Source organism: Papio anubis, chromosome 3, assembly GCF_008728515.1.
Source record: "Papio anubis isolate 15944 chromosome 3, Panubis1.0, whole genome shotgun sequence".
NCBI classification, from domain to species: Eukaryota; Metazoa; Chordata; class Mammalia; order Primates; family Cercopithecidae; genus Papio; species Papio anubis.
Genome location: NC_044978.1, coordinates 96,691,021 through 96,718,684, shown reverse-complemented (window position 1 = coordinate 96,718,684; position 27,664 = coordinate 96,691,021). Strand labels below are relative to the sequence as shown.

The following is a 27,664-nucleotide window of genomic DNA, read 5'->3' as shown; positions in this document are numbered from 1 at the left end:
CTGTTTTCCAAAGGCTGCCTGCCTTGCTGGTCTCTGGCCTCTTCCTCCATCTTCAAAGCCAGTGAGGGCGAGCTGAGACCTCACACATTGCCTCACTCTGATCTCTTCTGCTTTTGTCTCTCACTTGGAAGGACCCTTATGATTGATCCCATTGGGCCTACCTGGAGAATAGGTAGGTCTCCCTATTGTAAGGTCACTGGGTTAGCAAATTAATTCCATCTACAGCCTGAATTTCCTTTTGCCATGTCAGGTCATGTATTCTCTAGTTATGGAGGTTAGGGGGGCTACTATTTTGCCTATATACATATATGTGAAAAATAAACAGAAAGCACAGTGAGCCCCTACACACCCATCAGTCAACTTCAACAACATAGCTTTATCCCCCGAACCCCCACTTCTCCCCAACCTCACCACCAGATTGTTTGAGACCCATCTCAGAAATCATCTGATTCATCCATAAATGTTTCAGAATAAACAGTTGTTTAAGAAAGTTTAGCTCTGAGGGGGAAGTGAGGAGGAGCTGATAACTGGAGGTGATGTTTGGGGCAGTGTGGGTGTGTATATTTTTGATATGGGAGCTGGAGCATGTTTAAATGCTGATGGGAAGGATCTGATCATTTTCTTGCTCTCTGTCATTAGCAAGAAAGAGGCATGTAGGAAGTTGGGGGAGTCCCTGTCTAACAGTTAATGTTTTGTTTTGCTTTTTTCTGTTGAGTGGAAGGCCAGTGAGAAAGGTCAAGGGGATGGCAAGGTTTTGAGGAGCTTGGGGACCGTTGGAAATGAGCACTGTGGAGTGGAAAGTGAATGCACTGGAGAAACTCTGGAATGTGGGACCTGTTGTGGGCCACTTGAAATGGGGGCATTCCAGTGAATCTAGTCAGCTTGGTTGTTTGACTTTTTTCCCTCTAGCATTGCACATTTGTCTGGGTGTATGTTCAGAGAGGAAAATGTTTGATTTACACTGGCTTGGCTTTCTTACCAGATGTATGGCCAAAGGGCAGGGTGAGGGCTATTTAGAAGAGCAGCTGGATTCGTTATCCACAGACTCAAAGCTGAATGAGAAAGTAGAGGACTAGAGGTTCTGGAGAGATGTAGGTGTGGCTAGGACTGTGGGCTTAAAAGAAGCCAGTGGTAACATTGCCTGGAGGGTATAAGGAGGCAAAAAAAAAAAAAAAAAAGAAGAAGTAGAAGCAGCCAGCTGACAGCTGAGTTTGGGTAGATTGTGGGCAGCTGCATTTGAGAATTTCAGGGTGATGACCAGATCCAGGGTGTCTGTGGGAGGGGTAGCTGAAGTGGAATGGAATTTTAAAAAGTGGAGTGAAATAAGACAATTGAAAAATAGGACATCAAGTTGCTGCGAGAGCATGTGTGGGATGGCTCATCCATCCACATGGGTGTTGAAATCGCCTGGGATGGTAAGAGTTGTAGTATAAGTGTAGGTCTTCCACGAGCTGGGGTCTGCCAAGAAGAGGGGCAAGGAGGGAGCTTCACAGTAGTGAAGTTATAGACCTCAGAAAGGGAGATGTTTTGACTGGGCATGGTGGCTCACACCTGTAATTATAGCACTTTGGGAGGCCGAGGCAGGTGGATCACTTGAGGTCAGGAGTTTGAGACCAGCCTGGCCAGCATGGTGAAACCCCATCTCTAGTAAAAATACAAAAATTAGCTGGGCATGGTGGCGGGTGCCTGTAATCCCAGCTACTCAGGAGGCTGAGGCAGGAGAATTTTTTTTGTTTGTTCGTTTTTTGTTTTTTGAGACGAAGTCTTGCTCTTGTCGCCCAGGCCGGAGTGCAATGGCACGATCTCGGCTCACTGCAACCTCCGCCTCCTGGGTTCAAGTGATTCTCCTGCCTCAGCCTCCCGAGTAGCTGGGATTATAGGTGCCCACCACCACGCCTGGTCAATTTTTGCATTTTTAGTAGAGACAGGGTTTCATCATGTTGGCCAGGCTGGTCTCAAACTCCTGATCTCAGGCAGTCTGCCCACCTTGGCATCCCAAAGCTCTGGGATTACAGGCGTGAGCCACCGCACCCGCCCCAGGAGAATTGTTTGAACCCCGGGGGGTGGAGGTTGCAGTGAGCTAAGGTCAAGCCAGTGCACTTCAGCCTGGGGACAGAGCGAGACTGCATCTCAAAAGAAAAAAAAAGAAAGGGAAGTGTTTTTACAAGAGGGTGAGGGTATCATGGTCCAGAAGCAGCGCCAAGGATCAGGGCCCAGCACACTTCTCTTCATGACCCTTCCAGACCCAAGCAAGCTCAACCTGAGGGGTGGTGAGGAAGTGCTGACCTCAGAGTAGAGCAAGGTTTCACTGAAGGCACAGAGAGCTCACTTTGATTTTTCGCTGTGCTGTGCTGTGCTGTGCTGTGCTGTGGTACACCCAGCTTCCTGCCTGAGTGGGCCAGGCCTCTGTCTCCAGCGTATTTCTCTTGAACACTGGCCCCTGGGTTGCCATCCTTTATATGAGTCATGACTTCCGCCTCCAGGTTGCCGCCTCCCAAAATGGGAAAATATTAAGATAGGTAGAAAAAGCAAACCGAACCTAAGAATTTCCAGATAGCAAAAATCATGGATTAAGTTGAATATGTTCCTACCTCATAAAGAAAGATTTAATGGTATCTGTCTCCATGTGCTATACTTTTATATCTGATATTCCTCCTGGGCTCTAAGCCATATATACTAATTTTGCTTGAAAAATGGCTATGGGGGTATATTTAATATGCATTATTTACATTGATTTATGCTTGAGATATAACTTTATTGAAAATTTTTAGTGATTTTTGTCTATACCATAAAGTCCTACCGTAATTTGATGTGTTATTTCAAAAATTCAGCCTTGTATATAGTGTCACATTATTGTGAAGGCAGTGACGAATGAAAAAACATGGAAACTATCCTAGACACAAATGATCCTTGAACTCTAAGTCTCAGATGACAGGTAAAGGGAGTTATTAGTTTGGTGGAACAATATTAAGGACCTAGGAAACAAGTGGAATTTGAAGGATGTTATGATGAGGGGAGGCTGTGTGCCATTTCTGCTGTAGTTCTGTGGTCTGAGGAGGGTCATTTTGCATTTAGTGTTTACTTAGGGACAAGTGGCCATTTTGACTGGTTCTCAGTTATGTTTTGGTCATTTCTTTCTGTGAGAGGAGATGCCAGTTGTGAGTCCAGAATAAATAGTAACAGCAGATCAATTTTTAAAAATGAAACTTCCTTCCTTCCTTCCTTCTTTCGTTTTCTTTTTCCTTTCCTTTTTCCTTTCCCCTTTCCTTTCCTTTCCTTCTTTTCTTTTCTTTCTTCTTTTTTGAGGCAGGGTATCACTCTGTTGCCCAGGCTGGAATGCAATGGTGCCATCACAGCTCACTGTAGCCTCTACCTCCCCAGGCTCAGATGATCCTTCCACCTCAGCCTCTTGAGTAGCTGAAACTACAGGTTTGTGCCACCACGTCCCGCTAAATTTTGTATCTTTTGCAGAGACAGAGTTTCACCATGTTGCCCAGGCTGGTCTCGAACCACTGGGGCTCAAGGGATCCGCCCACCTTGGCCTCCCAAAGTGCTGGAATTACAGGTGTGGGCCACCATGTCCAGCCAAAACTTTTTTCTTATTCATTTAAAAATACCTGTCTCTCAAGTCTTGAGTTTCTGTGAGCTGTTAGTCTTCCATGATGGCCTGCGAAGGTAGACAGAGCCTTCTCTAGAATGATGATAGAGTCCATGGTACAAATGGAGTCTTATTTTACCTGCTTCCCAAACTACTTACCATATTGGACTGAACTTGGGTCATTTTTCCTAATCCTAGAAGACTCATTCAGGTCTTATGGAGTGATGATAATCATTTGCCAGTAACTGACCCTTAATGGGACTCAACAAAAGGTTTAATATTAGAATTGCTCTGTACAGCATTTGCTTATGATTGTGGACTCTCAAGTCTGCCTCTTGGGTTCAAGTCCTAGCTCTACCACTTAAAATGGACCTTAGGTGGATTCTTAAATGCTTCTGAGTCTTAAGTTCCTTGTCCGTGCAATGGGGATAGTAATAGTACTTACCTCACAGGATTGTTGTGAGCATAAATAGCACAGTCCGTGGCACATAGAAAGTGTACCCAGTAGCTGTTATCATGTCGGATTGTCATGTGGCTTACCAATTTGATGCATTTGGGAAAGGTTAGGTTTTAACTTGTATTTCTTCACTATTTACAATATTCTTTGGACATTTGCCTTCTCAGTAAGGCCTTCCCTGACCACTCTATTTAAAGGTGTAGGCTGGGCGTCGTGGCTCACACCTATAATCTCAGCACTTTGGGAGGATGAGGTGGGAGGATTGCTTGAAGCCAAGAGTTTGAGACCAGCCTGGACAACATAATGAGACCGTGTCTCTACCAAAAATAAAAAAAATTAGCTGGTCATGGTGGTGTGCACATGTAGTCCCAGCTACTTGGGAGGCTGAGGTAGGAGGATCACTTGAGCCCAGGAATTTGAGGTTATAGTAAGCCATGGTCCACTGCACTGCAGCCTGGGTGATAGAGTAACAACCTGTCTCAAAAAATGAAATAAAAAAATAAAGGTGCTGCTATCCACCCTCTACAGCCTGCATGCCTCTCCCCCATCCTTACTCCTTGTCTTCCCCATCCCCATTTCCTACTTTATTTTTCTCCATGGCAGTATTTTCCTTCCTTCCTTCCTTCCTTCCTCCCTCCCTCCCTCCATCCATCTCCCTTCCCCTTCCCATTCCCCTTCTCCTTCCCTTCCAATGGAGTCTCATTCTGTACCCAGGCTGGAGTGCAGTGGCACAATCTTGGCTCACTGCAACCTCCAGCCTTTGGGTTCAAGCAGTTCTTATGTCTCAGCCTCCTGAGTAGCTGGGATTACAGATGCCTGCCACCACACCTGGCTAATTTTTGTATTTTTAGTAGAGATGCAATTTTACCATGTTGACTGGGCTGGTTTCGAACTCCTGACCTCAAGTGATCCGTTCGCCTCGGCCTCCCAAAGTGCTAGGATTTGACAGGCGTGAGACACTGCACCTAGCCCCTGCACTATTATTTTTAAATAAACTCTCCAACACACTTTTCCTTTCAGTCTGTCTTCATCTGCTAAAGTGCGAACTCCATGAGAGCAGGCATCATGCGTTTAGTTCACTGTTCTGTTATCCATGCCCAGACCTAGAGAACAGTGTCTGGCTTAGTGGGTGCTCAGTAAATCTTTATTAAAATGAAGACATTGACTTTGATAGTGGTAATATGATTCTGTATGCCATCAAATATTACAAAAGCTGCTGTGGCTGTTTGAAATGCCCATGTTCCTTATTCAGAAGTTCTTGGCGATTGTTTGTTCATTTGCCTATCTTAAACTTTCTTTTCTAATTGGAAGAAAATTGAAGTCAAGTAGAGTAGGTTTGAGGGGATGAATAAGTTCAATGAGGAGAAGAATAAGGCTGACATTATTAACTGCTCTTCTGCTTTACTTCTGACACATTTTCCTTCAGCTCAAACATCACCAAATACCATATTGACCGGGGGAGATGCTTGTCTCAATAGTAGACTCTTCTAAGTATGATTTTACTTTTCATCTGTTTTACATGCAACAGAACTTTTGCTATTTTTCTCTTTTAGGGCACCAATGCCTCTGCTCTGGAAAAAGACATTGGTCCAGAGCAGTTTCCAATCAATGAACACTATTTCGGATTGGTCAATGTAAGTATGTAAAATGTTTTATTTTCATCAAATGTTTTAGGGTATATGAGCAACTCTACTCTAAGTGCATTTTTATCACTGCCAATTTTTAAATGATTGGTCATGCTCCTTAGTAGAATGCCAACGTTGGGGAGGAGGCAACTTAACCTATTTTTGAAGTATGAGTTGTCCCAGCAAAAAACATTTAATTATTGCATTTTGGGTCAAATTTACATTTCCCCCCCATGCTTTAAGGAATTTCCTTTGCATACATAACTTTCATAATAACTTCATTAGTCTTTGTAGCCAAATCTGCTTTTTTTTTGTTTTGTTTTGAGACAGAGTCTTGCTCTGTCACCCAGATTGGAGTGCAGTGGCGCAATCTCAGCTCACTGCAACCTCCACCTCCTACCTCAGCTTCCCGAGTAGCTGGGATTACAGGCATGCGCTACCATGTCCGGCTGATTTTTTAGTAGAGACGGGGTTTTGCCATGTTGGCCAGGCTGGTCTCGAGCTCCGGACCTCAGGTGATCCACCCGCTTTGGCCTCCCAAAGTGCGGGGATTACAGGCGTGAGCCACCGCACCAGGCCCCAAATCTGCTCTTATATGTTCTCCCTGTGTCCTCTGGATGAACTGTTCAGCCAGTCTTTCTTTAAGTTTACATCAGTACAACCAGCATTTTAAAAACGTTACCAGCACATTGCCAGTGTCTTTCTTTAACAGTGTAAGTTGGTGGTGTACCTGAAGCAGGACAGGTTGGGAGGGAAAACTGGGACCATTTTATCTCAGAATTCCTGGCCTCATTTTTTTTGTGCTCAGCAGTAACCTCCTTTGTAGAAGGCTGGACCCAGCAGCTCTGCTTCCTTGGTAGGTTGATGATAATGGAGTAGTAACACGGTAGAGGTGGTGTGCCTCCATCCTCATGAGCTTTCTTCCTCACTTGATCCTTTTTCTCTGTGATATAGGTGTTAAGTGACATCAAATACTAACTCATAAACAATTGGTTTTCTGAATAATTATGCTGAACATAGTCTGTCAGTGCCCAGGTGTGGTAAGTAGTAATTTCCACTGGGAAAGCTGGAAATATTCTCTGCAAGTAAATGCTGCCCATGACATAATAGGAAGAACATTGGCTTTAATGTAATACAGACTTCGGTTTGAATTCTGCCTGTGCTACTCCCTAGCTTGTGTGATCTTGGGCAATTACTTGCTTTTTCTGAGCCTCCATTTCCCCATCTGTAAAATGGGGGTCATAATGCCTTCTACCCTTTGGGTGATAATGAAGGGTAAATGAGAGCGCCTATTTAAAACCATGACATGAAGCTGAGACATACTGTGGACACTCGGTAAATGTTAGTTCCTTTCCCTTCCCAGGAGTTATCCACCGAATTGGGGCCAAGTGTTACTGAAGGGTGTCTGGGGAAAGGTGAGATACTGAGTAGAAGAGAAAAGAATGGAAGGAGGAAAGCTAAGTCCTGGAATATAGGGCATTGTGTTGGTGAAATGCTGACTTAAAATTTTAAAACAAACCTTTTAGCCATTGTGCACAAGCCTCTGCTTAGCCCTGTGAAGTAAGTTATTCAAGGCATGGGAATTCTGCCCTGGCTAAGAAAAATAACAAATGCAGATTGTGGAGAGGGGGAAAAAAAAAAAAAAAGAAAGAAAGAAAGAATTAAGGCCATTTCCTAGTTTGTGTAAGGATTGTGGGATCTGTGTTTATTAATAGCTTCATTTATGTTCCCTTTGAATGGTAATTTATGAAAGTTCCAGCGTCTCTGTACAAAGAGGTTTGTCTCCTGTTACATAATTGTGTCAAAGTAGATTAAAATATAAAAATAGGAAGCCTTCTATCTTAGCATACGTAGAAATGTCATGTTAAGTATGGCAGAGCATCTGTCTCGCTCTTGGCTAAACGACACACAAGCCAACAACCAGTTTTGAGAAGGTGTTCATGTTCTATTTCAATCCTACATAGCATTTCGTAATCTGTTATTAATCTTGTTAGTTATTTCCTTAGAATTTTTTTCTTTAAATTTTATTGTGCACAAAAAATTCTAAAGTGATAGTCTCAGCTGTGTTCTTCTACAGAGGTGGTCTTATAGTCAGTTGAAAATCAGTGAGATGTTTTCCCTCTTCAATAATAATCTCAGTATCCATGCTTTGTGAGAGGTATAAAATGTTACTGGGTGGGCCCTAATGTGATTGCAGGCTAGGAACTTGGGTAGTATGGTATTGGCACAATTGCTGCCTTGGCAGAGGCAAGATCAAGGGCCATTTAGAAGTCCAGAGGGTGGGAAGCTGGGAGAGTGACATGAGGCAGCATATTTTTGCCTGCGTTGCTTGGGGTTAAGTGAGGAAATGTGGTCTGAGCCAGTGGGCAGGAGCCCTGGAATATTGAAAAACGAAAACCAGCCCCTGTTCAGTTTAGGCTGTTTCACCCGAGCAAGTGGTTCCTAATTACTGGATTTCTTTTTTATTCAGATTTTTATTTTCCCTGTCGTAGGAGTTTTGATGTATTGCAATGTGCATCTTTTATTTAGCCAGCTGCTTTCCTGAGTCTCTGCATTATGTAGATTTTTTTCTCTTCTCTCTCTCTTTTTTTTAAGCACCAGCAGGCCTCATTAGACTCTTTATTGAGGCAGAGTGCTTGTTATCATTCTCGAGACTTTGATGGGCTAGAGAAGCACCAGAATGATGTGCATTTTTCTTCATTTCTCTGTGGATCAGATGGTCACTGGTATTTACAGTAGTTAACTAGTTTTCTGATATGGTGAACTAGACTCCAATACAGGGACATCCAGGCCAGTTCATGGAGTGGGGACCTTCTCACCCTCACTACTTATTCCAGAGGTGGCTCATCCCCAGGCAATGACTTGAACCATCCCTGTTGTCCCTTGGCAGTTTGGAAACACATGCTACTGTAACTCCGTGCTTCAGGCGTTGTACTTCTGCCGTCCATTCCGGGAGAATGTGTTGGCATACAAGGCCCAGCAAAAGAAGAAGGAAAACTTGCTGACGTGCCTGGCGGACCTTTTCCACAGCATTGCCACGCAGAAGAAGAAGGTTGGCGTCATCCCACCAAAGAAGTTCATTTCAAGGCTGAGAAAAGAGAATGGTGAGTAGTAAGCAGTATAATGTGTTTAAGCCTCTGAAATAAGGAGAATTGATGGTTCTCTGTCTCCTCAAAAGGAAGAGCTGAGATTTTTTCGAAAAGGGAAAATAAGCATGGTTAACTATTCGGTGTCATTTTTTAAGAAACAACATTTCTTCTCTGCCCAGTAAACATAAAACAAAACTGGGTCAGAAACATGCTTAAAAATGCACGTTTATTATTCCAATTTAGAATGACCTTTTTATTTTCTCCGTTCTGGGCAGTATCATTGTAAGAGAGAAAAGTGTCCAAGGCAGCCTTCTGAGTGGGATACTCATTGGCCTAAATTGGTTGATGCAATAATTGAATAAAATAGTACTGGCTTATACACTTGTCATAGGTGACTAAAATAAGTGCCTATTATCTAATCAGAGCCTCTACTGTTTTAAATATACCTCTGATTTTCATTTGCCTAAGGTAATTGAAGGATATCAAATTGATTGCTTTATATGATGTTTAAAAGTCCTGATTTTTCTATCTTCTTCTTTTGGGGAGTAGGTAGTAGAAACTAGGTGCGTATTCTAGAAGTTTTGTATTGGCAGTTTTTATGACTATGAAGATATTTGTTATGGCAATTACTATTTATCTTAGATTCAGCCTGCCTTCATCAGATGTGCATGGTTAATCAGGTATTTGTTTTATAAAATCTCTTTTAATTTGATTGCTATATTTTGAAGTTACAGTTTATACATACCAGAATAAAACTAATTTGAGTGGAGAAGGAAACAGAGCACTCTGTCAAGTTGTGAACGTGATTAATAATGAAGGTTCACAGCTGCATTCATCTTTTGATTGTTTGTCCTTATGGCGGGGAGCAGCAGGAGGCTTCTGGAATCATTTGTATTTGGTTTCAGAACACTATCAGATAGATGCATGCTCACACATATCCCTCATCTCCCTTCTGTGTTTCATCTAGGCTGCTTCCAGGCTGGTCCAGGGTTTGATATGATCTTTGGGAAGACACCCTAGTTGTTCTGAATAAATTACCCAATGAATACTTAATTGATCATTGGTAGTTACATCATATTAAAAATTCATATTTTATCAGGGAACTTATCTAGTAACTTCTGTTCTTTTGTAGAACAAATAGAACTTTTGGTAGTTTTATATAAATGTGATGACTTTAGGGAGATATGGGAAATTTTGGTTTTGGTACGTGGTGGAAAATGGAAATGAATTAAAAAAATTCTTTGGAAACTTACTCATTGAAGCTGCTTGGTAGAGATGAGTATGTTTATATTCCATACCTGTTCACCCTTTCAGTATAAAAATTGAAGTATGGGCTCTGGGCAAGGTGGCTCACGCCTGTAATCCCCACACTTTGGGAGGCCGAGGTGGGCAGATCATGAGGTCAAGAGATCGAGAACATCCTGGTCAACATGGTGAACCTGGTCTCTGCTAAAAATACAAAAATTAGCTGGGCATGGTGGCACGCACCTGTAGCTCCAGCTACTCAGGAGGCTGAGGCAGTAGGATCTCTTGAACCTGGGAGGCAGAGGTTTCAGTGAACTGAGATCGTACCACTACACTCCAGTCTGGCGACAGAGCAAGACTCTGTCTCTAAAAAAAAAAAAAAAAAAAAAAAAAAAATTAAGTATGGCATGTAACACTAACTACATCCATTTGCTTTTCAAGAACCAGAGACTGAAATAACCACCTTCTGCTTTCCAGATCTCTTTGATAACTACATGCAGCAGGATGCTCATGAATTTTTAAATTATTTGCTGAACACTATTGCGGACATCCTGCAGGAAGAGAAGAAACAGGAAAAACAAAATGGAAAATTAAAAAATGGCAACATGAACGAACCTGCAGAAAATAATAAACCAGAACTCACCTGGGTCCATGAGATTTTTCAGGGAACGCTTACCAATGAAACTCGATGCTTGAACTGTGAAACTGTAAGTACTAGGGGAGCTCTCATGTAACTCGCGTGTTCATATTTATGTAGGCTATGTTGCATGTGATTGCAATGTGGTATTATAGCATTTAGCAATTATCTGCAGTGTATGTAAATGATCCTGTTTTTGCATATGAAACTCAAGTGCAAACTTTTGGAAGCACATATCCATCCAGGATGTCTCAGCAGGCCAAAGCTGAGTAATGAAGAAAAATCTCCTCAAATGCTGAATTGCTTTACACCGTGGGCAAATTTTGGGGTCTACAGATTTAACCTATTGAATTGGATGTCAACCAGTTACCTTACAAAGATTTTGGTCATTGGGAGGTCGTGTGTAATGTGGAACAGGACCGTCACCCCAATTTAGAGGCAATCAGCTGTGGTATGTTGAACTTGGAGTCAGAAGACAGGCTAGACTCCTGTTTTTATAGCAGTTAACTGCGTATTTGGGGCGAGTTACTTACAGCACTGTTTTGAGGGTTGGATGAGCTTATGTGTTTGGATGGGTCTGACACATGGTAGGTACTTAATGTTAATTGAATTTGAAGATATGTTCTCCAGAGCATGATTCAGGATGTCATATTTGCTTGGCATGTTTAACTTCAACTCTGTGGGTGGCCTCATATTTTGCTGCTTAAGAGCTGAGCTCTGGAGCCAGGCTGCCCAAGTTTGTATGATGGCTTTTCTGCTTAATAACTAGCGGACCCTGTGCAAATTATTAATCTTCTCTGTCCTCACTTTCCTCATCTATAAAATGGGGATGATGAGAATGCCCATCTTGGAGGGTTGGTGGGAGGATTAAATGAGTTGACACCTAGAGCCATGCTTGGCACATGGCAAGTGGGCAATAAATGTCAGCTATAATTTTTTATTCTAACTACTACTGACAGCATAGAAAGTCTATAGGTTCATTAGGGATCTCAAAGTTTCTTGACATTGTATGAAAAATTCTATAAGATTGTGCATTTTTGGCCGGGCGCGGTGGCTCAAGCCTGTAATCCCAGCACTTTGGGAGGCCGAGATGGGCGGATCACGAGGTCAGGAGATCGAGACCATCCTGGCTAACACGGTGAAACCCCGTCTCTACTAAAAAAATACAAAAAACTAGCCGGGCGAGGTGGCGGGCGCCTGTAGTCCCAGCTACTCGGGAGGCTGAGGCAGGAGAATGGTGTAAACCCAGGAGGCGGAGCTTGCAGTGAGCTGAGATCCAGCCACTGTACTCCAGCCTGGGCGACAGAGCGAGACTCTGTCTCAAAAAAAAAAAAAAAAAGATTGTGCATTTTTCTGGAAAGAGAGTTAGTAGCTTTTGTCAGATTCTGCAAAGAGCCTGTGTCTTAGTCTGGTCTGCCTACAACGCAATCCTTCATGGATTGCTTAAACAACAGAAAATCATTTCTCACAGTTCCGGAGGCTGGAAGTCCCAGATGAAGGTGCTAGCAGGGTCAGGTTCTTGGTGAGGACCTTCTTTCTGCCTTGCAGACAGCTGCCTTCTGGCTGTGTCCTCACTTGGTGGAGATAGAGAAAGCAAGCTCTCTCGGGTCTCCTTTTATAAGGGTACAAATCTTATCATGAGGGCTCCACCCTCATGACCTGTTTGCCTCCCAGAGGCCCATCTCCAAATACCATCCCAATAGAGATGAGGGTTTCAACGGACGAATTTTGGGAGGACACAGACATTCAGTCCATTGTGAGCTGTAACCCAGAAATATTTAAGAAATGTAGATTTACACATCAACATCTATGTTGGGAGAAGCTTTTTGGGTTTTGGCAGTCTTTCTTCCACCCTTTTAAACAATTTTTGAGTCAAGCATTCTGTTTTACCCGTTGTAGAAGCAATTAGAAAACATAGCTAAACAAGAAGAGACTAAAAGTTACCAGTCATCTTCCCACCTAGAGATGATGAATTTGTAACATTCTAAAAATTGTGATCACATTAGCCCAGATATAACCACTTGAACATTTAAAAATATATCCTGCCAAAACATTTTCTGCACATAAATATGCCAATAAGTATCCAGAGATCTTCCCTCCCTGCCACCATCTCTGTCTCTCTCTCTTCTTCCCTCCCTCCCATTTTCTCTCTCTCCCTTTCTACTTTATATTCCAGTAAAGTTCAAATGAATACAAAAGTAGAGGCAGTAGTGTGGTGTTTCCCATGTGTGTATCATTCAGGATCAGTGATTGTTAACACTTTGGCCAATCCTGATCCTCACCTGCAACCTCCCCCCGCCCACCCTTTTTTCCTTGCAATTTGTTTTTTGAAGAAATCAGAGTGTTTGTCCTATAGCATTTCCCACATTCTGGAAACATCCTTGTGGTGTACTTTAACATGTATGGTAAAATGGCAGTATGTTTCTACCACTCTACTCTTTGTTTTTATTTTTATTTTATTAAAAAAATTTTTTTTGAGACAGTCTCGCTCTATCGCCCAGGCTGGAGTACAGTGGCTTGATCTCAGCTCACTCCAACCTCTGCCTCCCGGGTTCAAGTGATTCTCCTACCTAAGCCTCCTGAGTAGCTGGGATTACAGGTGCCTGCCACCATGCCCGGCTAACTCTTGTATTTTTAGTAGAGACGGGATTTCACCATGTTGGCCAGGCTGGTTTTGAACTCCTGACCTCAGGTAATCTGCCTGCCTTGGCCTCCCAAAGTGCTGGGATTACAGGCGTGAGCCACCGCACCTGGCCCCTACTCTTTGTTTTTATTTAATTGATCTATTTTATATTCATTTTTCTCTCTTCTTTTGGGTCAATGAAATATTTTTCATTTTTTGGCATTTAATGTATTACATTTCCAAATTCATTTAGAGGTTACTCTAGCGATTACAACATGCATCCTTGACCTCTTTCATTTTTTTTTCCCACTTTTCCAACAATGTTAGAGCCTTTAATATACTTTATCTCCCTCTCTGTCTTTTGTATTACCATTTTGTGATGAATTCATGAATTTTAATATATTTCGTGTGTTTTAATCCATTATAGTTTTTTTATTCCTTTTGATAGCTTATTTTCAGAATAATTTTGTATACTTTTAAACATCAAAACTAGGGCTATATTGTAAATATGACAATTGACAGATTTTCAATATTTGTCATTTAATAAGGGTGTACTCCTTCACGCCATCCTTACCTCACCTCTTACATCTATTCTGTTGCCACTCCCTGTCTGCTGTATCTCCCTTAATATACTTTTCTTCCTCCCTGCTACCATCCTGGCTCAGGCACCCATCAACTCTTGGCTGGCAGTCTCAACTAAACTACTGTAGTAACTCCTACTGGATTCTCTGTTTTTTCCTCTGGCCTTCCTCCATGTTACTCTCCTACCTAAAGTATAGTAGTGGCCTGCAGTCTCACTGAAAATACCACTGCCTACAAATTCTTACATAATCTGGCTCTGTCTGTCTCTACAGGGTCATCTTTGCTATTCTGTTTCTTACTCTAGCTTTAGTGTAGCTTCTCAAGCGTTTTAAACCCCTTCCTGCTTCAGGTCCTTTGCACATGCCACTTTCTGTCTGGAATGCACACCACCTGCCCCTATTGCTTGACTAAAACCTCTTCAGGTTTCAACTTGTGTTAAATCCCAAGAGAGGCCTACTCTGAATTTCCAACTTAATGAAGTCACCTTGTATAATCTTACAATAGTCTACTTTTCTGTGATAGCATTTTGTTGTATTTATGTATTTATCTATATGTATTTTGTATGCAGCATCTAAACTGTAAGATTGATGAGGACAGGGATAGTGCCAGTTTTGTTTCTCTCTCTGGTGCCCAAGGAGTAGTTGACATATAATAATTACTCAATAAATAGTTGAGTGAATAAATAAATGAAAATGTCATGTTTCTTGAAGAAGAAAACTATATGTTATGGGAAAATATTTTGATTTATTTCATGAGCTAGAATTGAGGAATGATTCATAGTAAAGCCTGGTCTAGACTGGTAAGTATTGAAATTATTTTTTAAATTAGGAAATACATCATGTTTATAAAGAAGTGTATGTGTGTATAGTGTATGTTTATATATAGGCTACATATACATTTTAAAGAATAGTTAAAAAAATCCATAGGCATATGCACCTATAAAAAATGAAACATTAGCAATAACTTTGAAACCCTCTGTGTACTTCTTTGCAATTTAATTTTCCTCTCAATCTCATCCTTTGCCCAGGAAATAACCACTGTCTTCCATTTTGTGTGTCAATGCTATCTTTTCTTTGTAGTTTTACATACATATGCATGTGTATTTCTAGACATTTACTTAGTTCTGCATGTTTATGGCTTTTATATAGATGAAATCATATACATGTATTCTTCTAAACTTGCTATTATCATTAAAGATTATATTAATATTTTTGAGAATTGGCCATTTCTTTGTTGCATGGTTCATTCATTGTTATTTTATAGTATACCATTGTAGGAATATACTGCAGTTTGTTTTCTATTCTTCTATATGGTGTGTCTAGTTTTGGCTTGTAGGCAGTGCTGCTACAAACTATCTGCTGGCCCACATGGGCAAAATTCTCTCTGGGATATCCTTTTGGGAGCAGAATTGCTGGCCATAGGGCATGTGCATCTTCAGATTTCCTAGGTAGTGCCAAATGTTTCTAAAGTGGTGGTAAGTTAGTTACATTAGTAGAGTTTTGGTTTTGTTTTGTTTTGTTTTGTTTTGTATGTGTGTGAGACAGAGTCTTCCTCTGTCACACAGGCTGGAGTGTAGTGGCACGGTCTTGGCTCACTGCAACCTCTGCCTCCCAGGTTCAAGCAATTCTCCTGTCTCAGCCTCTGGAGTAGCCAGGATTACAGGTGCGTGCCACCACACCCAGCTAATTTTTGTATTTTTAGTAGAGAAGAGGTTTTACCATGTTGGTCAGGCTGGTCTTGAACACCTGACCTCAGGTGATCTGCCCACCTCAGCCTCACAAAGTGCTGGGATTACATACATGAGCCACAGCGTGTGGCCACATTAATAGAGTTTCTAATGTTGACCCCACTTTGTATTTTTGTGAGAAACTGAATTGGGGCTTTATCTTTTATATACATGGTTGGATTGTGAGATCTAAAATTTTTAGGATTTTTTGCCACTATGTTTATTAGTGAGATTGGCTTGAACTTTTCCTTTCTCTACTGTACTTGTCTGGTTTTGCTATCAACATTCTTGTGAAATTGGTTCTCTCTTTTCTTTGGAAGAGCTTCTATAAGTTTTTATCTCTTTTTTTTTTTTTTTTTTTTTTTTTTTTTTTTTTTTTTTGAGACGGAGTCTCGCTCTGTCGCCCGGGCTGGAGTGCAGTGGCCGGATCTCAGCTCACTGCAAGCTCCGCCCCCCGGGTTCACGCCATTCTCCTGCCTCAGCCTCCCGAGTAGCTGGGACTACAGGCGCCCGCCACCTCGCCCGGCTCATTTTTTGTATTTTTTAGTAGAGACGGGGTTTCACCGTGTTAGCCAGGATGGTCTCGATCTCCTAACCTCGTGATCCGCCCGTCTCGGCCTCCCAAAGTGCTGGGATTACAGGCTTGAGTTTTTATCTCTTTGAATGTTTGATAGAACTGATGACCTATTTTTGCATATCTGAAATATATAGTTCAGTTTGGCTTGTTTTTGACATTTTGATACATATCATAAATATGTATCATTTGTGTTTTGCCTTTTGCTCAGTGTCCCTTGTAAGATTCATTTGTGTTGTTGCATGATGCTTTAGTTTATTCATTTTTATTGCTGTATGGTATTCTATTGCATGAATATGCCACAGTTTACTAATTCATTTTACTGTTGATGGGTATTTGGCTGTTGCCCGTTTGGGGCAATATGAACAATGCAGCTATGAACATTTTAATACATATACTGTAGTGCACATGAACCCAGTTTCTTTAGGATATGCACATCAAGTAAATGTGTTAGGTCATATTGTATGCTTTTCATTAACATCATTAGAAAGTGTCAAATTCCCAAAATGGTTATACCACTTTACACACTCAGTATATGAGTGAGTGCTTTCATTTCTCTACATCATCTATCCCTGCTCTTCTCAGATATCTTCACTTTTGCTAATCTAGTGGCTTTGTACAGTATTCTTTTATTCAGTAAATATGTGGGTTTTTTCTTTTTTCTTTTTTTCCACATTTGCTATGTAAAAGCCTGAGGCACTTGAGGGTACAGTGAGAGCCCTGCCTTTCTGAAACTTCCAGCATGGACACAGTCTTTAATGACAAAATGAGTAATTAGTTAAGTAATTATAATTGCAAGATGCCGTGAAGAAGAACAGAGTACTGCATGAGTTTATGATATGGGAACCAGAACAAGGGGGCTTCAGTTCCTACATTTGTAGCCAGAGAACCTGTACCAGACTCTACAGTAACACTGTTGCTAAATCCATCTTTACTCAGTGTGGATTTTCAGGACGACTCAGAAGATGGACTCAGACACATGTGTAGTTTTTTTTTTTTTCCCTTATGAAAAGGTCAGCTGATCCCAATAAATGCAAATATTGCATTGTCAAGTATTTATATTGCAAAAGCTTTTACCTAGCTTGTTATCTCCTGGAGGGTTATCACGAGTGGGAAACCTGTGCCCAAAAATGCCTTCGAAATTTTTGGATGATACTGTAGTATTTGTTATAATGGATTCCAACGGTTTATACTTGTTTTGTAGAAGTAGATGCGAGTGTGCCGGTATGTCTTTCTGGAAAATGGGGCAATCTGTAAAACCTACTTTTCTTTCTCCTGAAATGATAAGATGATTTCAGGCAAGAGTGTTTTTTCTCTGGAGTTACTTGGATTATCACCTCCATTTTCTTAGCTCCTTCAACTGGATGGGATCCTAGCAGTCATTTAATCTTTTTTTTTCTGCCAGTGCTGAGTCCCTTCTATGATATCCTAGCCAGTTGGTCAACAGCATCTGATGGACCCAGTCCAGAGGCAGGGAATCAATCTCCCAAGGCGTTGCATTCCATTTTTAGAAAGCTCTAATTGTTAGAAAGCCCTGTACTTTCTAAGAAAACACATAGCCTGCAGGCTTTTTCTGTTACTATAAAATGTTGAGTACTTGGTGTGCAAGAAGACCCAATGGGAAAGATTTCCTTTACCTGGATGAGAAACAGGGTGCCTCTTTTCAGTAACATCCTTTGCCTAGGGCAGACAGCCTTTAGATGGTGCTTCAGTCAGAATTGCCAAGACCCATGTTTGTGAAGTCTAACTGTGGGATTAAATGGCACTAGATCCTGAGCAGCAAATTAGCCCCTGGGGGTACCTTGCCATTGTCGCTGCCTCAGCTGCTAGTTCCTTCAATTGTGGAAAACCTTTTTGCCAGCCTTCGTGCTTTCAGAAAACAATGATTTTCTTTTTCTTTTTTTTTCCTGGGTCTCACCCTTTGTAAATGTTGCTTATGCTTGCAGTGCAAATGTCAACTGAGGGATTTGTGGAGACACAGTTTCATTCTGCAATAGACTTGGAGAGACTATTTTAAGGGGTAATTCATTGCTGACTTTTCTGGATAACCTTGATAAAGGCACTTCAGAATTGGGGCTTGGGGATATTCCACTGTAGCCTTGCATGTTCCCTTGGTTATTCTTTTGTTTGGTTCATAAGATTTGTTAGCCCAGTTGGAGCTTAATTTTGCCACTGTTTATTTTGATTTTCCCTCTTTCCATTTAAGCTGAGCTTTTGCTCTACAAATCTCTGGTTTTCCCATGCTTCTCAGTGGCTTTAACACATTTGTATCTGCTACTGGAGCCAAAAGGTTGTTTTAAGAACTGCTTTATTAAGTACCAATTTTACAGCTCCTCATTGCTTTGTTTGCAGAGGTTCAAATTGATTAGTAGAGCTTCTGAGGCTTTTGCAGATAGGAGTAGGGCTGGGTAATGGAGGGAGGTGTGATAGTCAGTGGAGATTCTGAGTCCCAGAGATTCATTCAAATTGGCTGTAGTTGCACTTTTCTCAAGCCCACCACTGGGTACCTTTTAAAGCCAGCACAGTTTCGGCTCATGATTGAACAGCGCAGAACTGCCACCTCATCACCTTTTCTACTAAGCCCAAGAAAAGAATATGGGGATTTAGAAGCTGACTTTATTTATTTATTTAGAGTTAGGGTCTCCCTCTGTTGCCCAGGCTGGAATACAGTGGTGGTGATCAATAAGATTTTTTTTTGAGATGGAGTCTCACTCTGTCACCCAGGCTGGAGTGTAGTGACGTGATCTTGGCTCACTGCAACCTCCCCTTCCCGGGTTCAAGCACTTCTGCTGCGTCAGCCTCCCGAATAGCTGGAATTATAGGTGCCTGCCACCACGCCTGGTTAATTTTTGTATTTTTTAGTAGAGACGGGGTTTCACCATGTTGGCCAGACTGGTCTTAAACTCCCGACCTCAGGTGATCTGCCCGCCGTGGCCTCCCAAAGTGCTGGGATTACAGGCGTTTTTGTAGTCTGGGCCTCACTATGTTGCCCAGGCTGGTCTTGAACTCCTGGCCTTAAGTGATTCTCCCACTGTAGCCCTCCAAAGCACTGGGATTATAGGCATGAGCTACTTCTGCGCCTGGCCTGAATATGATTTTAATTTCTTAAGAACTTAGCAAAGCTCGTGATTTATATGTATACCCTATATGTAATCAATTTTATTAATTGATTTGCAATTAATTACTTTAAAAAGAATATTAAGTGAGAGGTCTCTTATATGCTTTTAAACTAAGAGTTTTTGAGAGACTGCCATGCTCAAAATTGAGAGAGAAGGAAGGAGAATAAGATATAGCTTGCACTTGCTAAGAGTATTGGAGTCTCTTAGTGATAGATGTTTCCTTGGAGACAAGCTGTATTTTCAGTTAGACCAGAATGAGATCCTTGTGTGTGGGAAGAAAATGGTTTTCTTTTCTGGCAGCTTTCTTGGAAGAGAGAGAAGCAAAAAAACCCAACAACAACAACAAAAAACCCACAGAACCCGCAAACCAACACCCTTCCTCCGCCCCCCCCCGCCCCCCCAGAAAAAACCCACATTATTTGATCATTAATTGCTTTTGACTGTGTCAATCTAGGGCAAGGAGAGAGAAAAATCCAAACGGAAAGGTTTAGCTCCATGTTTTGATGGCCCCGCAGGGGTGATTCCTCTGCGCAGCACTTTCACACACTCTCATTCCAGTAGCAGTTTGCATTTGGAATTGAGAGAAACTTTTTTTCAGTTAATGAATTACATTTGTTCCATTTCTCCCTCTCTCCAAAACCATTAAGTTCAGAAAAAGATTTGCATCCAACAGGACAAAATGTTTTTGTTTTTATTCCCTTCTTCGTTTAAGAGCTTAGGTAGAATGAGATCCTAGCTATCTAATTTATTTATGGTTTCAGTTGGCTATAATCTTCTTATTTCAGAGAAGGGCCATTTAGGTTACGAAAAATGTTCTGCCAATTAAGGAAAATACTGTGGATTATTTTTAAAAATTAGAAACAGAAATTAATAAAAACTCATAATTCTGCCACTCAGATGCCACTGTTGTCATTTAGATATCTTTCCATTTGTTCAGTCTTCTGTTCAGTTATTATTTATTTAGTAAATATTTATTTCCTGTTAAATGCTGGGAATTATTTTAGGTACTAAGGGTATAGCAGTTAAAGTAGAAAAATGGTCCCTTTTCTTTTGTTTACTAACATACAAATATAAAGCTATAAATTTCCCTGTAAGCACTGGTTTAGCTGCGTGCTACAAATTTTGATGGTATGTTTTCTTTGGCATTAGTTGAAAATATTTTCTAATTTCTCCTGTGGTCTTTTTTATTTGATCCGTACACTAATTAGAAGTACGCTGTTTAATTTCCAAATATTTGGGATTTTCTTATATATCCTAACGGTATTTATTTCCAATTTTGTTGTGGTTAGGGAATGTATTCTGTATGATTTCAGTTTTAAATTTATTGAGCTATGTCTTGTGTCCTTCCACATGGTCTGTCCTGGTAAATGTACCATCTGCCCTTGAAAACAGGATCTCTCAGCCAGGCGTGGTGGCTCACGCCTATAATCCCAGCACTTTGGGAGGCTGAGGTGGGCGGAACACCTGAGGTTGGGAGTTTGAGACCAGCCTAGCCAACGTGGTGAAACCTGTCTCTACTAAAAATACAAAAATTAGACGGGTGTCATGGCGCACGCCTGTAATTCCAGCTACTTGGGAGGCTGAGGCACAAAAATCACTTGAACTCGGGAGGCGGAGGTTGCAGTGAGCCAAGATTACGCCACTGCACTCCAGCCTGGGTGACAAAGTGAGACTCTGTCTCAAAAAAAAAAAAAAAAAAAAAAAGAAAGAAAAAGAAAACAGGATCTCTTAGTGTTAGAACTATTGACATTTTGGCCGGGCGCGGTGGCTCACGCCTGTAATCCCAGCACTTTGGGAGGCCGAGGCGGGCGGATCACAAGGGCAGGAGATCGAGACCACGGTGAAACCTCGTCTCTACTAAAAATACAAAAAATTAGCCGGGTGCGGTTGTGGGCGCCTGTAGTCCCAGCTACTCGGGAGGCTGAGGCAGGAGAATGGCGGGAACCCGGGAGGCGGAGCTTGCAGTGAGCTGAGATCCGGCCACTGCACTCCAGCCTGGGCGACAGCGCGAGACTCCGTCTCAAAAAAAAAAAAAAAAAAAAGAACTATTGACATTTTTGGATCAGATAATTCTTTGTTGTTGGGGATAGCCCTGTGCATTATAGGATATTAAGCAGCATCTCTGGCTTCTACCTGCTAAATGTCAGTAGCATCTCCCAAGATACAACATTGAAAAATGTTTCCGGACATTGTCAGATGTCTACTGGAAGCCAAATTTCCCCTGTTGAGAACTACTGAGTTGAAAAGAATATTTGGCAGTTGTTGGGTGTAGCATTCTATAATCGTTAGATATGTTGGTTGATAAAGTTATTCAGATCCTTTATGTCTTTGTTGACTTTCCTGCTAGCTTTTCTGTCAGTTGCTGAGAAAGGAGCATTAAAATATTTTTGTGGGATTGTCCTATTTCTCCTTTTAATTCTGTCAATTTTTGTTTTATGAATTTTTTGACTTTTTAAAAACAACTTTGGTGAGGTATAATTTACATGCCATAAAACCTATCTAGTTAGTGATTTTTTTTCCTTTAAGTAATTTGCTGAGTTGTATAACCAGTACTATAACCTAGTTTTAGAAAATTTTCATCACACCAGTAAGATCCCTCATATCTGGCAGTTAATTCCTGTTCCGTTTGAGGTCACTACTAGTCTACTTTTTGTCTTTAGAGTTGTGCCTTTTCTGGATGTTTCATGTAAATGGAATCATACAATATGTGGTCTTTTATGTATGACTTCCTTCACTTACATAACATTTTTGAGATTCAGTGGTGTTGTGGCATGTATCAGGAGTTTATTCCCTTTTACTGGTGAAACAGTGTTCCAGCTTCACGTGTTTTTGAGACTCTGTGGTGGGGACTCTCCATATTCGATTGTTGTGTTTTTCTGATAAGTTGATATTCTTATCATTAGGAAATGTCCTCTTTTATTTCTCTTAATAACTTTATCTTAAAATCTATTTTATTTGATATTAGCCCTCTACAAACTTATGCTAACTCTTTGCATAGTATGTCATTTTCCAACCATTTACTTTCAATCTGTGTCTTTATATATAAAGTTTAGCTCTTGTGGATGGCATACAAATTGGTATTGTCTTAAAAAAAATCCTTCATTCAATATTTGTCTCTTATTTGTAATTATTAGTCCATTAATGTTTATGGTAATTACTGGTATAGTTGGATTTTGTTTTCTATTATTTCCTCTATTTTCTGTTCTTCTCTTCCTCTTCTGTATTTTCTTTTTAATTTTCCTCTTGATCTTTTCTGAGTATATTTTCGCATGCCTGTGTGTATTTTTAGTGATTTTGCTAGAGATTACAATAGACATTCTTCACTTTTCACAGTATCCTTACAGATAATGATACTATTTCACCTGAAATCTAGAAAGCATATAAATATATAGGTGTATATTCCCTCTGCTCCCACTCTACCTTGTTCTTTATGCTGTAGTTGTTATATGTATTACATTTATGTAGAATATAAATCCCACAGGACAGTGTTATGCGTTTTCCTTTAAAGAGGTGTGAATATTACACAAAAATTAAACGAGAAAAAGTCTTTTTTATTTGCACAAATATTTATCATTATTGATGCATTTTATACTCAAGGATCTGGATTTCAAACTGGTGTCATTTCTCTTTGGCTTAAAGAATTTCCTTTCACCTTCCTTGTGATGCAGGTCTGTTATATCAATGAATTCTCTTCATTTTGCCTTCATTCTTGAATGATCTGTTTATGGCACATAAGAAATCCAGGCTGATCACTTTTTTCTTTCAGCACATGAAAGATGTTTCACTGTCTTCTGGCCTCCATAGTTTCTGATGAGAGGTTAGCTGCCAATTGAACCATCCTCTTATCTTTTTTTTTTTTTTTGGTCTAGATGTTTCAGATTTGCCTTTTATTTCTGGTTTTCAACAGTTTGCCTGTGAGGCACCTTGGCTGACCTTCTTTGTATTTATCCTGCTTGGTGTTGGTTGAATGTCTTGAGTCTATTAATGGATGTCTTTCACCAAATTTGGGAAATATTCAGCCTTTATTTTCTCAGTTCTACTGCCCTGTTCTCCCTTTTCTCCCCTTTAGGACTCTGATTATATGTACAGTATTGGCTAAAAGATTCCTAAGTATCTGTTAATTTTTACTTCAGTCTTTTTTCTTTAGTCCTCATTGGGTGATTTCCATTGATCTGTCTTCACATTCACTTGTTTTTTCCTCTGTCACCTCCACTTTGCTGTTAAATTCATTCAATGTATTGCGTTTTTCAGTTCCGGAATTTCTATTTGATTCTTTTTTATTGTTTCTATTTCTCTACTGGAGTTTCACGTTTTTTGATCCATTGCGAGTATATTTTATTTTATTGATGATAGTTATAATGGCCTCTTTAAAATCCTTATCTGCTAATTCCAACATCTGGGTCATCCCAGGATTGGTCTCAGTTTTTTTTCTTTTAAGAATGTCTTAGGTAAGTCATTTGTCACATATTGTCAACTTTGGATCTTATTCAGAACATTGAGAATGTTAAATGGCAGAGACACTGGATCTGTTAGATTTCTTTTTTTTTTTTTTGAGATGGAGTCTTGCTCTGTCGCCCAGGCTAGAGTGCAGTGGTAAGATCTCAGCTCACTGCAACCTCCACCTCCCGGGTTCAAGCGATTCCCTTGCCTCAGCCTCCCAAGTAGCTAGGATTACAGGTGCCTGTCACCATGCCCAGCTAATTTTTGTATTTTTAGTAGAGACGGGGTTTCACTGTCTTGGCCAGGCTGGCCTCGAACTCCTGACCTAGTGATCCACCTGCCTCCACCTCCCAAAGTGCTGGGATTACAGGTGTGAGTCACTACGCCCAGCCAGATTCTGTTAGTTTTCTTTAATGCATATTGAGTTTCTTTAGGTTTAACAGACACTTATCTTGGTTGGATCCAAACTATTCACTATGTTTCTTGGGTGACAGCTTGAATTTTGGGTGGCAGCCATTTTGTTAATAGCCAAGTTGCTTTGTGTGTATTCCATGCATGGGTGGATCAGGGGCCAGCCACATGTGGGCAGGGTTGGAGATACCCTCTTTCCTTTTTTTCCAGTGGGCATGGTTTCCCAGATTTAGTCTTCCGGCTTGCAGACCGGGAAGACTGCGTTTCCCCCTCAGCACCCCCAGCTAAAGGCCATGAAACCATGAACTTGTTGTGTACGGCTATCCTTCTCCAAGTGTGGACTCCTCATGTGCTTGCTTGTGTTCACTCTCCAGTGCCTTCAGGTAGCTGCTTTTAGTTTTTGGTTATGTGAGTTTATAGTTTCTAGTTTTCTGGAGAGTATTGGTGTGCTACGATCTTAGTTACTATGGAAGCCAGTCTTTTGAACTTTCATTTTAGTGAGGGGGAGATGGACAGTAAACATATAAAAGTAAAACATATAAAAGGATAAGTAGTTGTATCAGTAATCTATTGCTTTGTCACAAACCACCCCAAAACTCTGAGCCTTAAACTATCATTTATTATTATAACTCATGCAATGGTGGGTTGGCTTGTGGTCGACTGGTCTAGGCTGGACTCGGCTGAACTTGTGTATTTGTAGTTCAGCTAGCCCACTCACATGTCTGCAAGATCATTAGGGGTTTTACTCTAGATTGGGCTTGGCTGGATTGCCTTAGTTAGGACAGCTTTCCTCCATGGATCTCTCCTCTTTCTGGGAGCAGCAGGCTAGCCTGGGATTATCCTTCTTATGGTGATGCAAGAGAGCAGTTTCACAAATGCTTGTTCTGGCTTCTGCTGGTAACTTGCCTTCTAGCATCCCACTGGCCAAGGCAAGTCACATGGTCGCACTCAGACTCAAGGGTGGCAAAACATAATCACCTCTTGACGAGAGTATCTGTGAAGCCATATGACAAAGAAACCAATAGAGGCAATGGTGAGGATTTGGGGCTACTAATGCGTTCTACCATGGCAGAAATAAATGGCATTAAAAAATTAAAACAGGATGGTAGAGAATGCCAAGGGAGGGGATGCGTGTGTGTAAGTATAAAGATGCCTTTTTTTTTTAAATACAAAATTGGGATTAAATTATATATAGTTGTATAACCTACTTTTTCATTTCGTATGATAACCACAATGTAGAAAGCCATTCCCAACTTTTTGACCATTTTAGGCCACTTAAAATTTTTTACTGCTTCCTAATTTATTGAGTCCTTACTTTTTAAAGCACTTCACACGTACTATCTTATTTCCTCCTTACAACAGTTTTATGAGATAGACACTCTTGCTGTCCCCACTTTACAGATGAGGAAACAGAGGCTGAGTAACTAGCCTGAAGCTATCGACTTTATAAGTGGCAGAGACAGGATACAGATCTGGGCAATACCCATTCTTGTGTCTCAGTATCCATTCCCGTGTGTACTTTTTTTTTTTTTTTTGAGACAGGGTCTCACTCTGTCACCCAAGCTGGAGTCAGTGGCGCAATTTCAGCTCACTGCAACCTCTGCCTCACAGGTTCAAGCAATTCTCCTGCCTCATCCTCCCAAATAGCTAGGATTACAGGCACGTGCTACCATGCCTGGCTAATTTTTTGTATTTTTAGTAGAGACGGGGTTTCACCATGTTGGCCAGGATGGTCTTGAACTCCTGACCTCAAGTGATCCACCTGCCTCAGCCTCCCAAAGTGCCGTGATTGCAGGCGTGAGCCACCACGCCTGGCTCCCGTGTGTGCCTCTGAAAGTATAAAAGAGAGCATCCACATCTCTGAATATTTCTTCAGATAACTTCTGGAATTTTGGGTCATAGGGTAATTGTCACACTTTAAAAGGAATGTTGTTTTCATTTTGCTGCTAATTGACTGAGCACCTGAAGGTTGTTGCCAACTGTTCCTGCTACTCCGGGAACAAGGCAGTAAAACCCCAGCGTTGTCAGTGAATTAGTGGAAAGTAAGCACTTACTCAGTGAGCTTTGAGATATATGAGATCCAGAATTAGTGTGGGGTGAGCTGTTGAAGGCTGAGAGACAGCTGGGGCCACTGAACCAGCTCCGCTGAGAACTGCCCACAGTATGGCGGGCCTGTGTGAGCCCAGGCTCCAGGCCAGCCCCAGGTCTGGTCATTGTCATGGACAGCACAGGGCTCTGCATGTGATGACCACTTCCTGGCCAAAGAACAGCTTTATGTGTGGTCAGTGTGATTCTGCAGCCCATTGCCTGTCAGGCTCCCTGGCCCACTACACGGTTTGAATGATGGGGCAAGGGAGAAAGGAAGTGATTTCAAGGGACTGGCAAAAAGTGGAAACAGCTCAACAAGGGATGGTCATCTGGGTGATAGATTTTGTAAGTCTCTTGTCCTTTTTCCACTTCCATTTTTTATCACTCTGCAATCTGGGCTATATGGATATTTAATACTCCCTACTTTGAAACAATGGGAGAAATGAATGGAGAGGAAGAGAAATCTGGTTGAGTTTTAACTATTAAAAGCTGTGAGTCAAAACTGGGATAGGGATGAGGTTAAATTGAGAATTTGGGATTTTCTCTAGATTGGGTTGCTTTTGTGGTAATTGGGTGCCAATGAGTATACATGTCCATGCAGGACTTTAACTGCAGTTATGGTTTTTATTGCAGTCAATGATTACCTATACATATTCAAAGTGTTATCTACTACATATTTCATGCCTAATGTATTTTTTCCTGTTTTTGTTTCAGGTTAGTAGCAAAGATGAAGATTTTCTTGACCTTTCTGTTGATGTGGAGCAGAATACATCCATTACCCACTGTCTAAGGTAACCTTATGAACTCTGAGGCAGTGTGAGCTTTTGATCAGGCTTGTAGCTAAGTGGGAGAGAAAATCCTGTATTTCTTCAGGACATAATCTTCCCTCCTCTTAAACCAATATGATCGTATTATTTTCTATGTCTCCTTTCCCAAGAGAGATTATGTGGTCTGGAGAAGAGTCCCACTGAGAAAAAAGAGCATAAAATAGAAGTAATTGGTTGTTAAATTTAAAAATAAAATGTTACTCTTTAATGCAGATGTAGGCTTTGGCCTTCATCAATCAGTGTTGCTCTTTCTTACACACACACACACACACACATACACACACACACATACACAGTCTCTCTCTCTCATACAATTAAGTTAATAAAGGCTATAGATGCCTATGATTACTCTTTTTGTAAGATAAGCTATTTTATTATTTTAAATATTATGCACTTTGGGCTGAGAACTAATGAGGGAGTTGCCTGTTCCTCCATCTTTTAAGCATTCTATGGAGATCATCCATGGAAAGAAATTCTTTCTCATGAGGGTGAAGAGAAGATAAGGAGCCCTGAGTGTAACAGTAATGTTTGCCCAGGTTTACTGTAGACATTTTTATTGACTTGTGCATTGAAAATGTGCTCAGAGTTGTTGTAAAGACGTAATTCCCTTTGAGCCCCTCACT

The 27,664-nt window shown here is 41.0% G+C and overlaps 1 protein-coding gene across 2 annotated transcripts in view; it reads left to right on the top strand.

Annotated features, from left to right (window-relative positions):
* The window catches only part of USP46 (ubiquitin specific peptidase 46), a 73,973-nt gene that overhangs the window by 23,288 nt on the left and 23,021 nt on the right, over positions 1-27,664 (top strand). For both annotated transcript variants that reach the window (XM_003898897.3, XM_003898898.4), the window contains exons 2-5: positions 5,609-5,689; positions 8,571-8,784; positions 10,492-10,721; positions 26,929-27,005. In XM_003898897.3, coding sequence (XP_003898946.1) covers positions 5,609-5,689; positions 8,571-8,784; positions 10,492-10,721; positions 26,929-27,005 — 602 coding nt within the window. The remainder of the gene's footprint in view (positions 1-5,608; positions 5,690-8,570; positions 8,785-10,491; positions 10,722-26,928; positions 27,006-27,664) is intronic.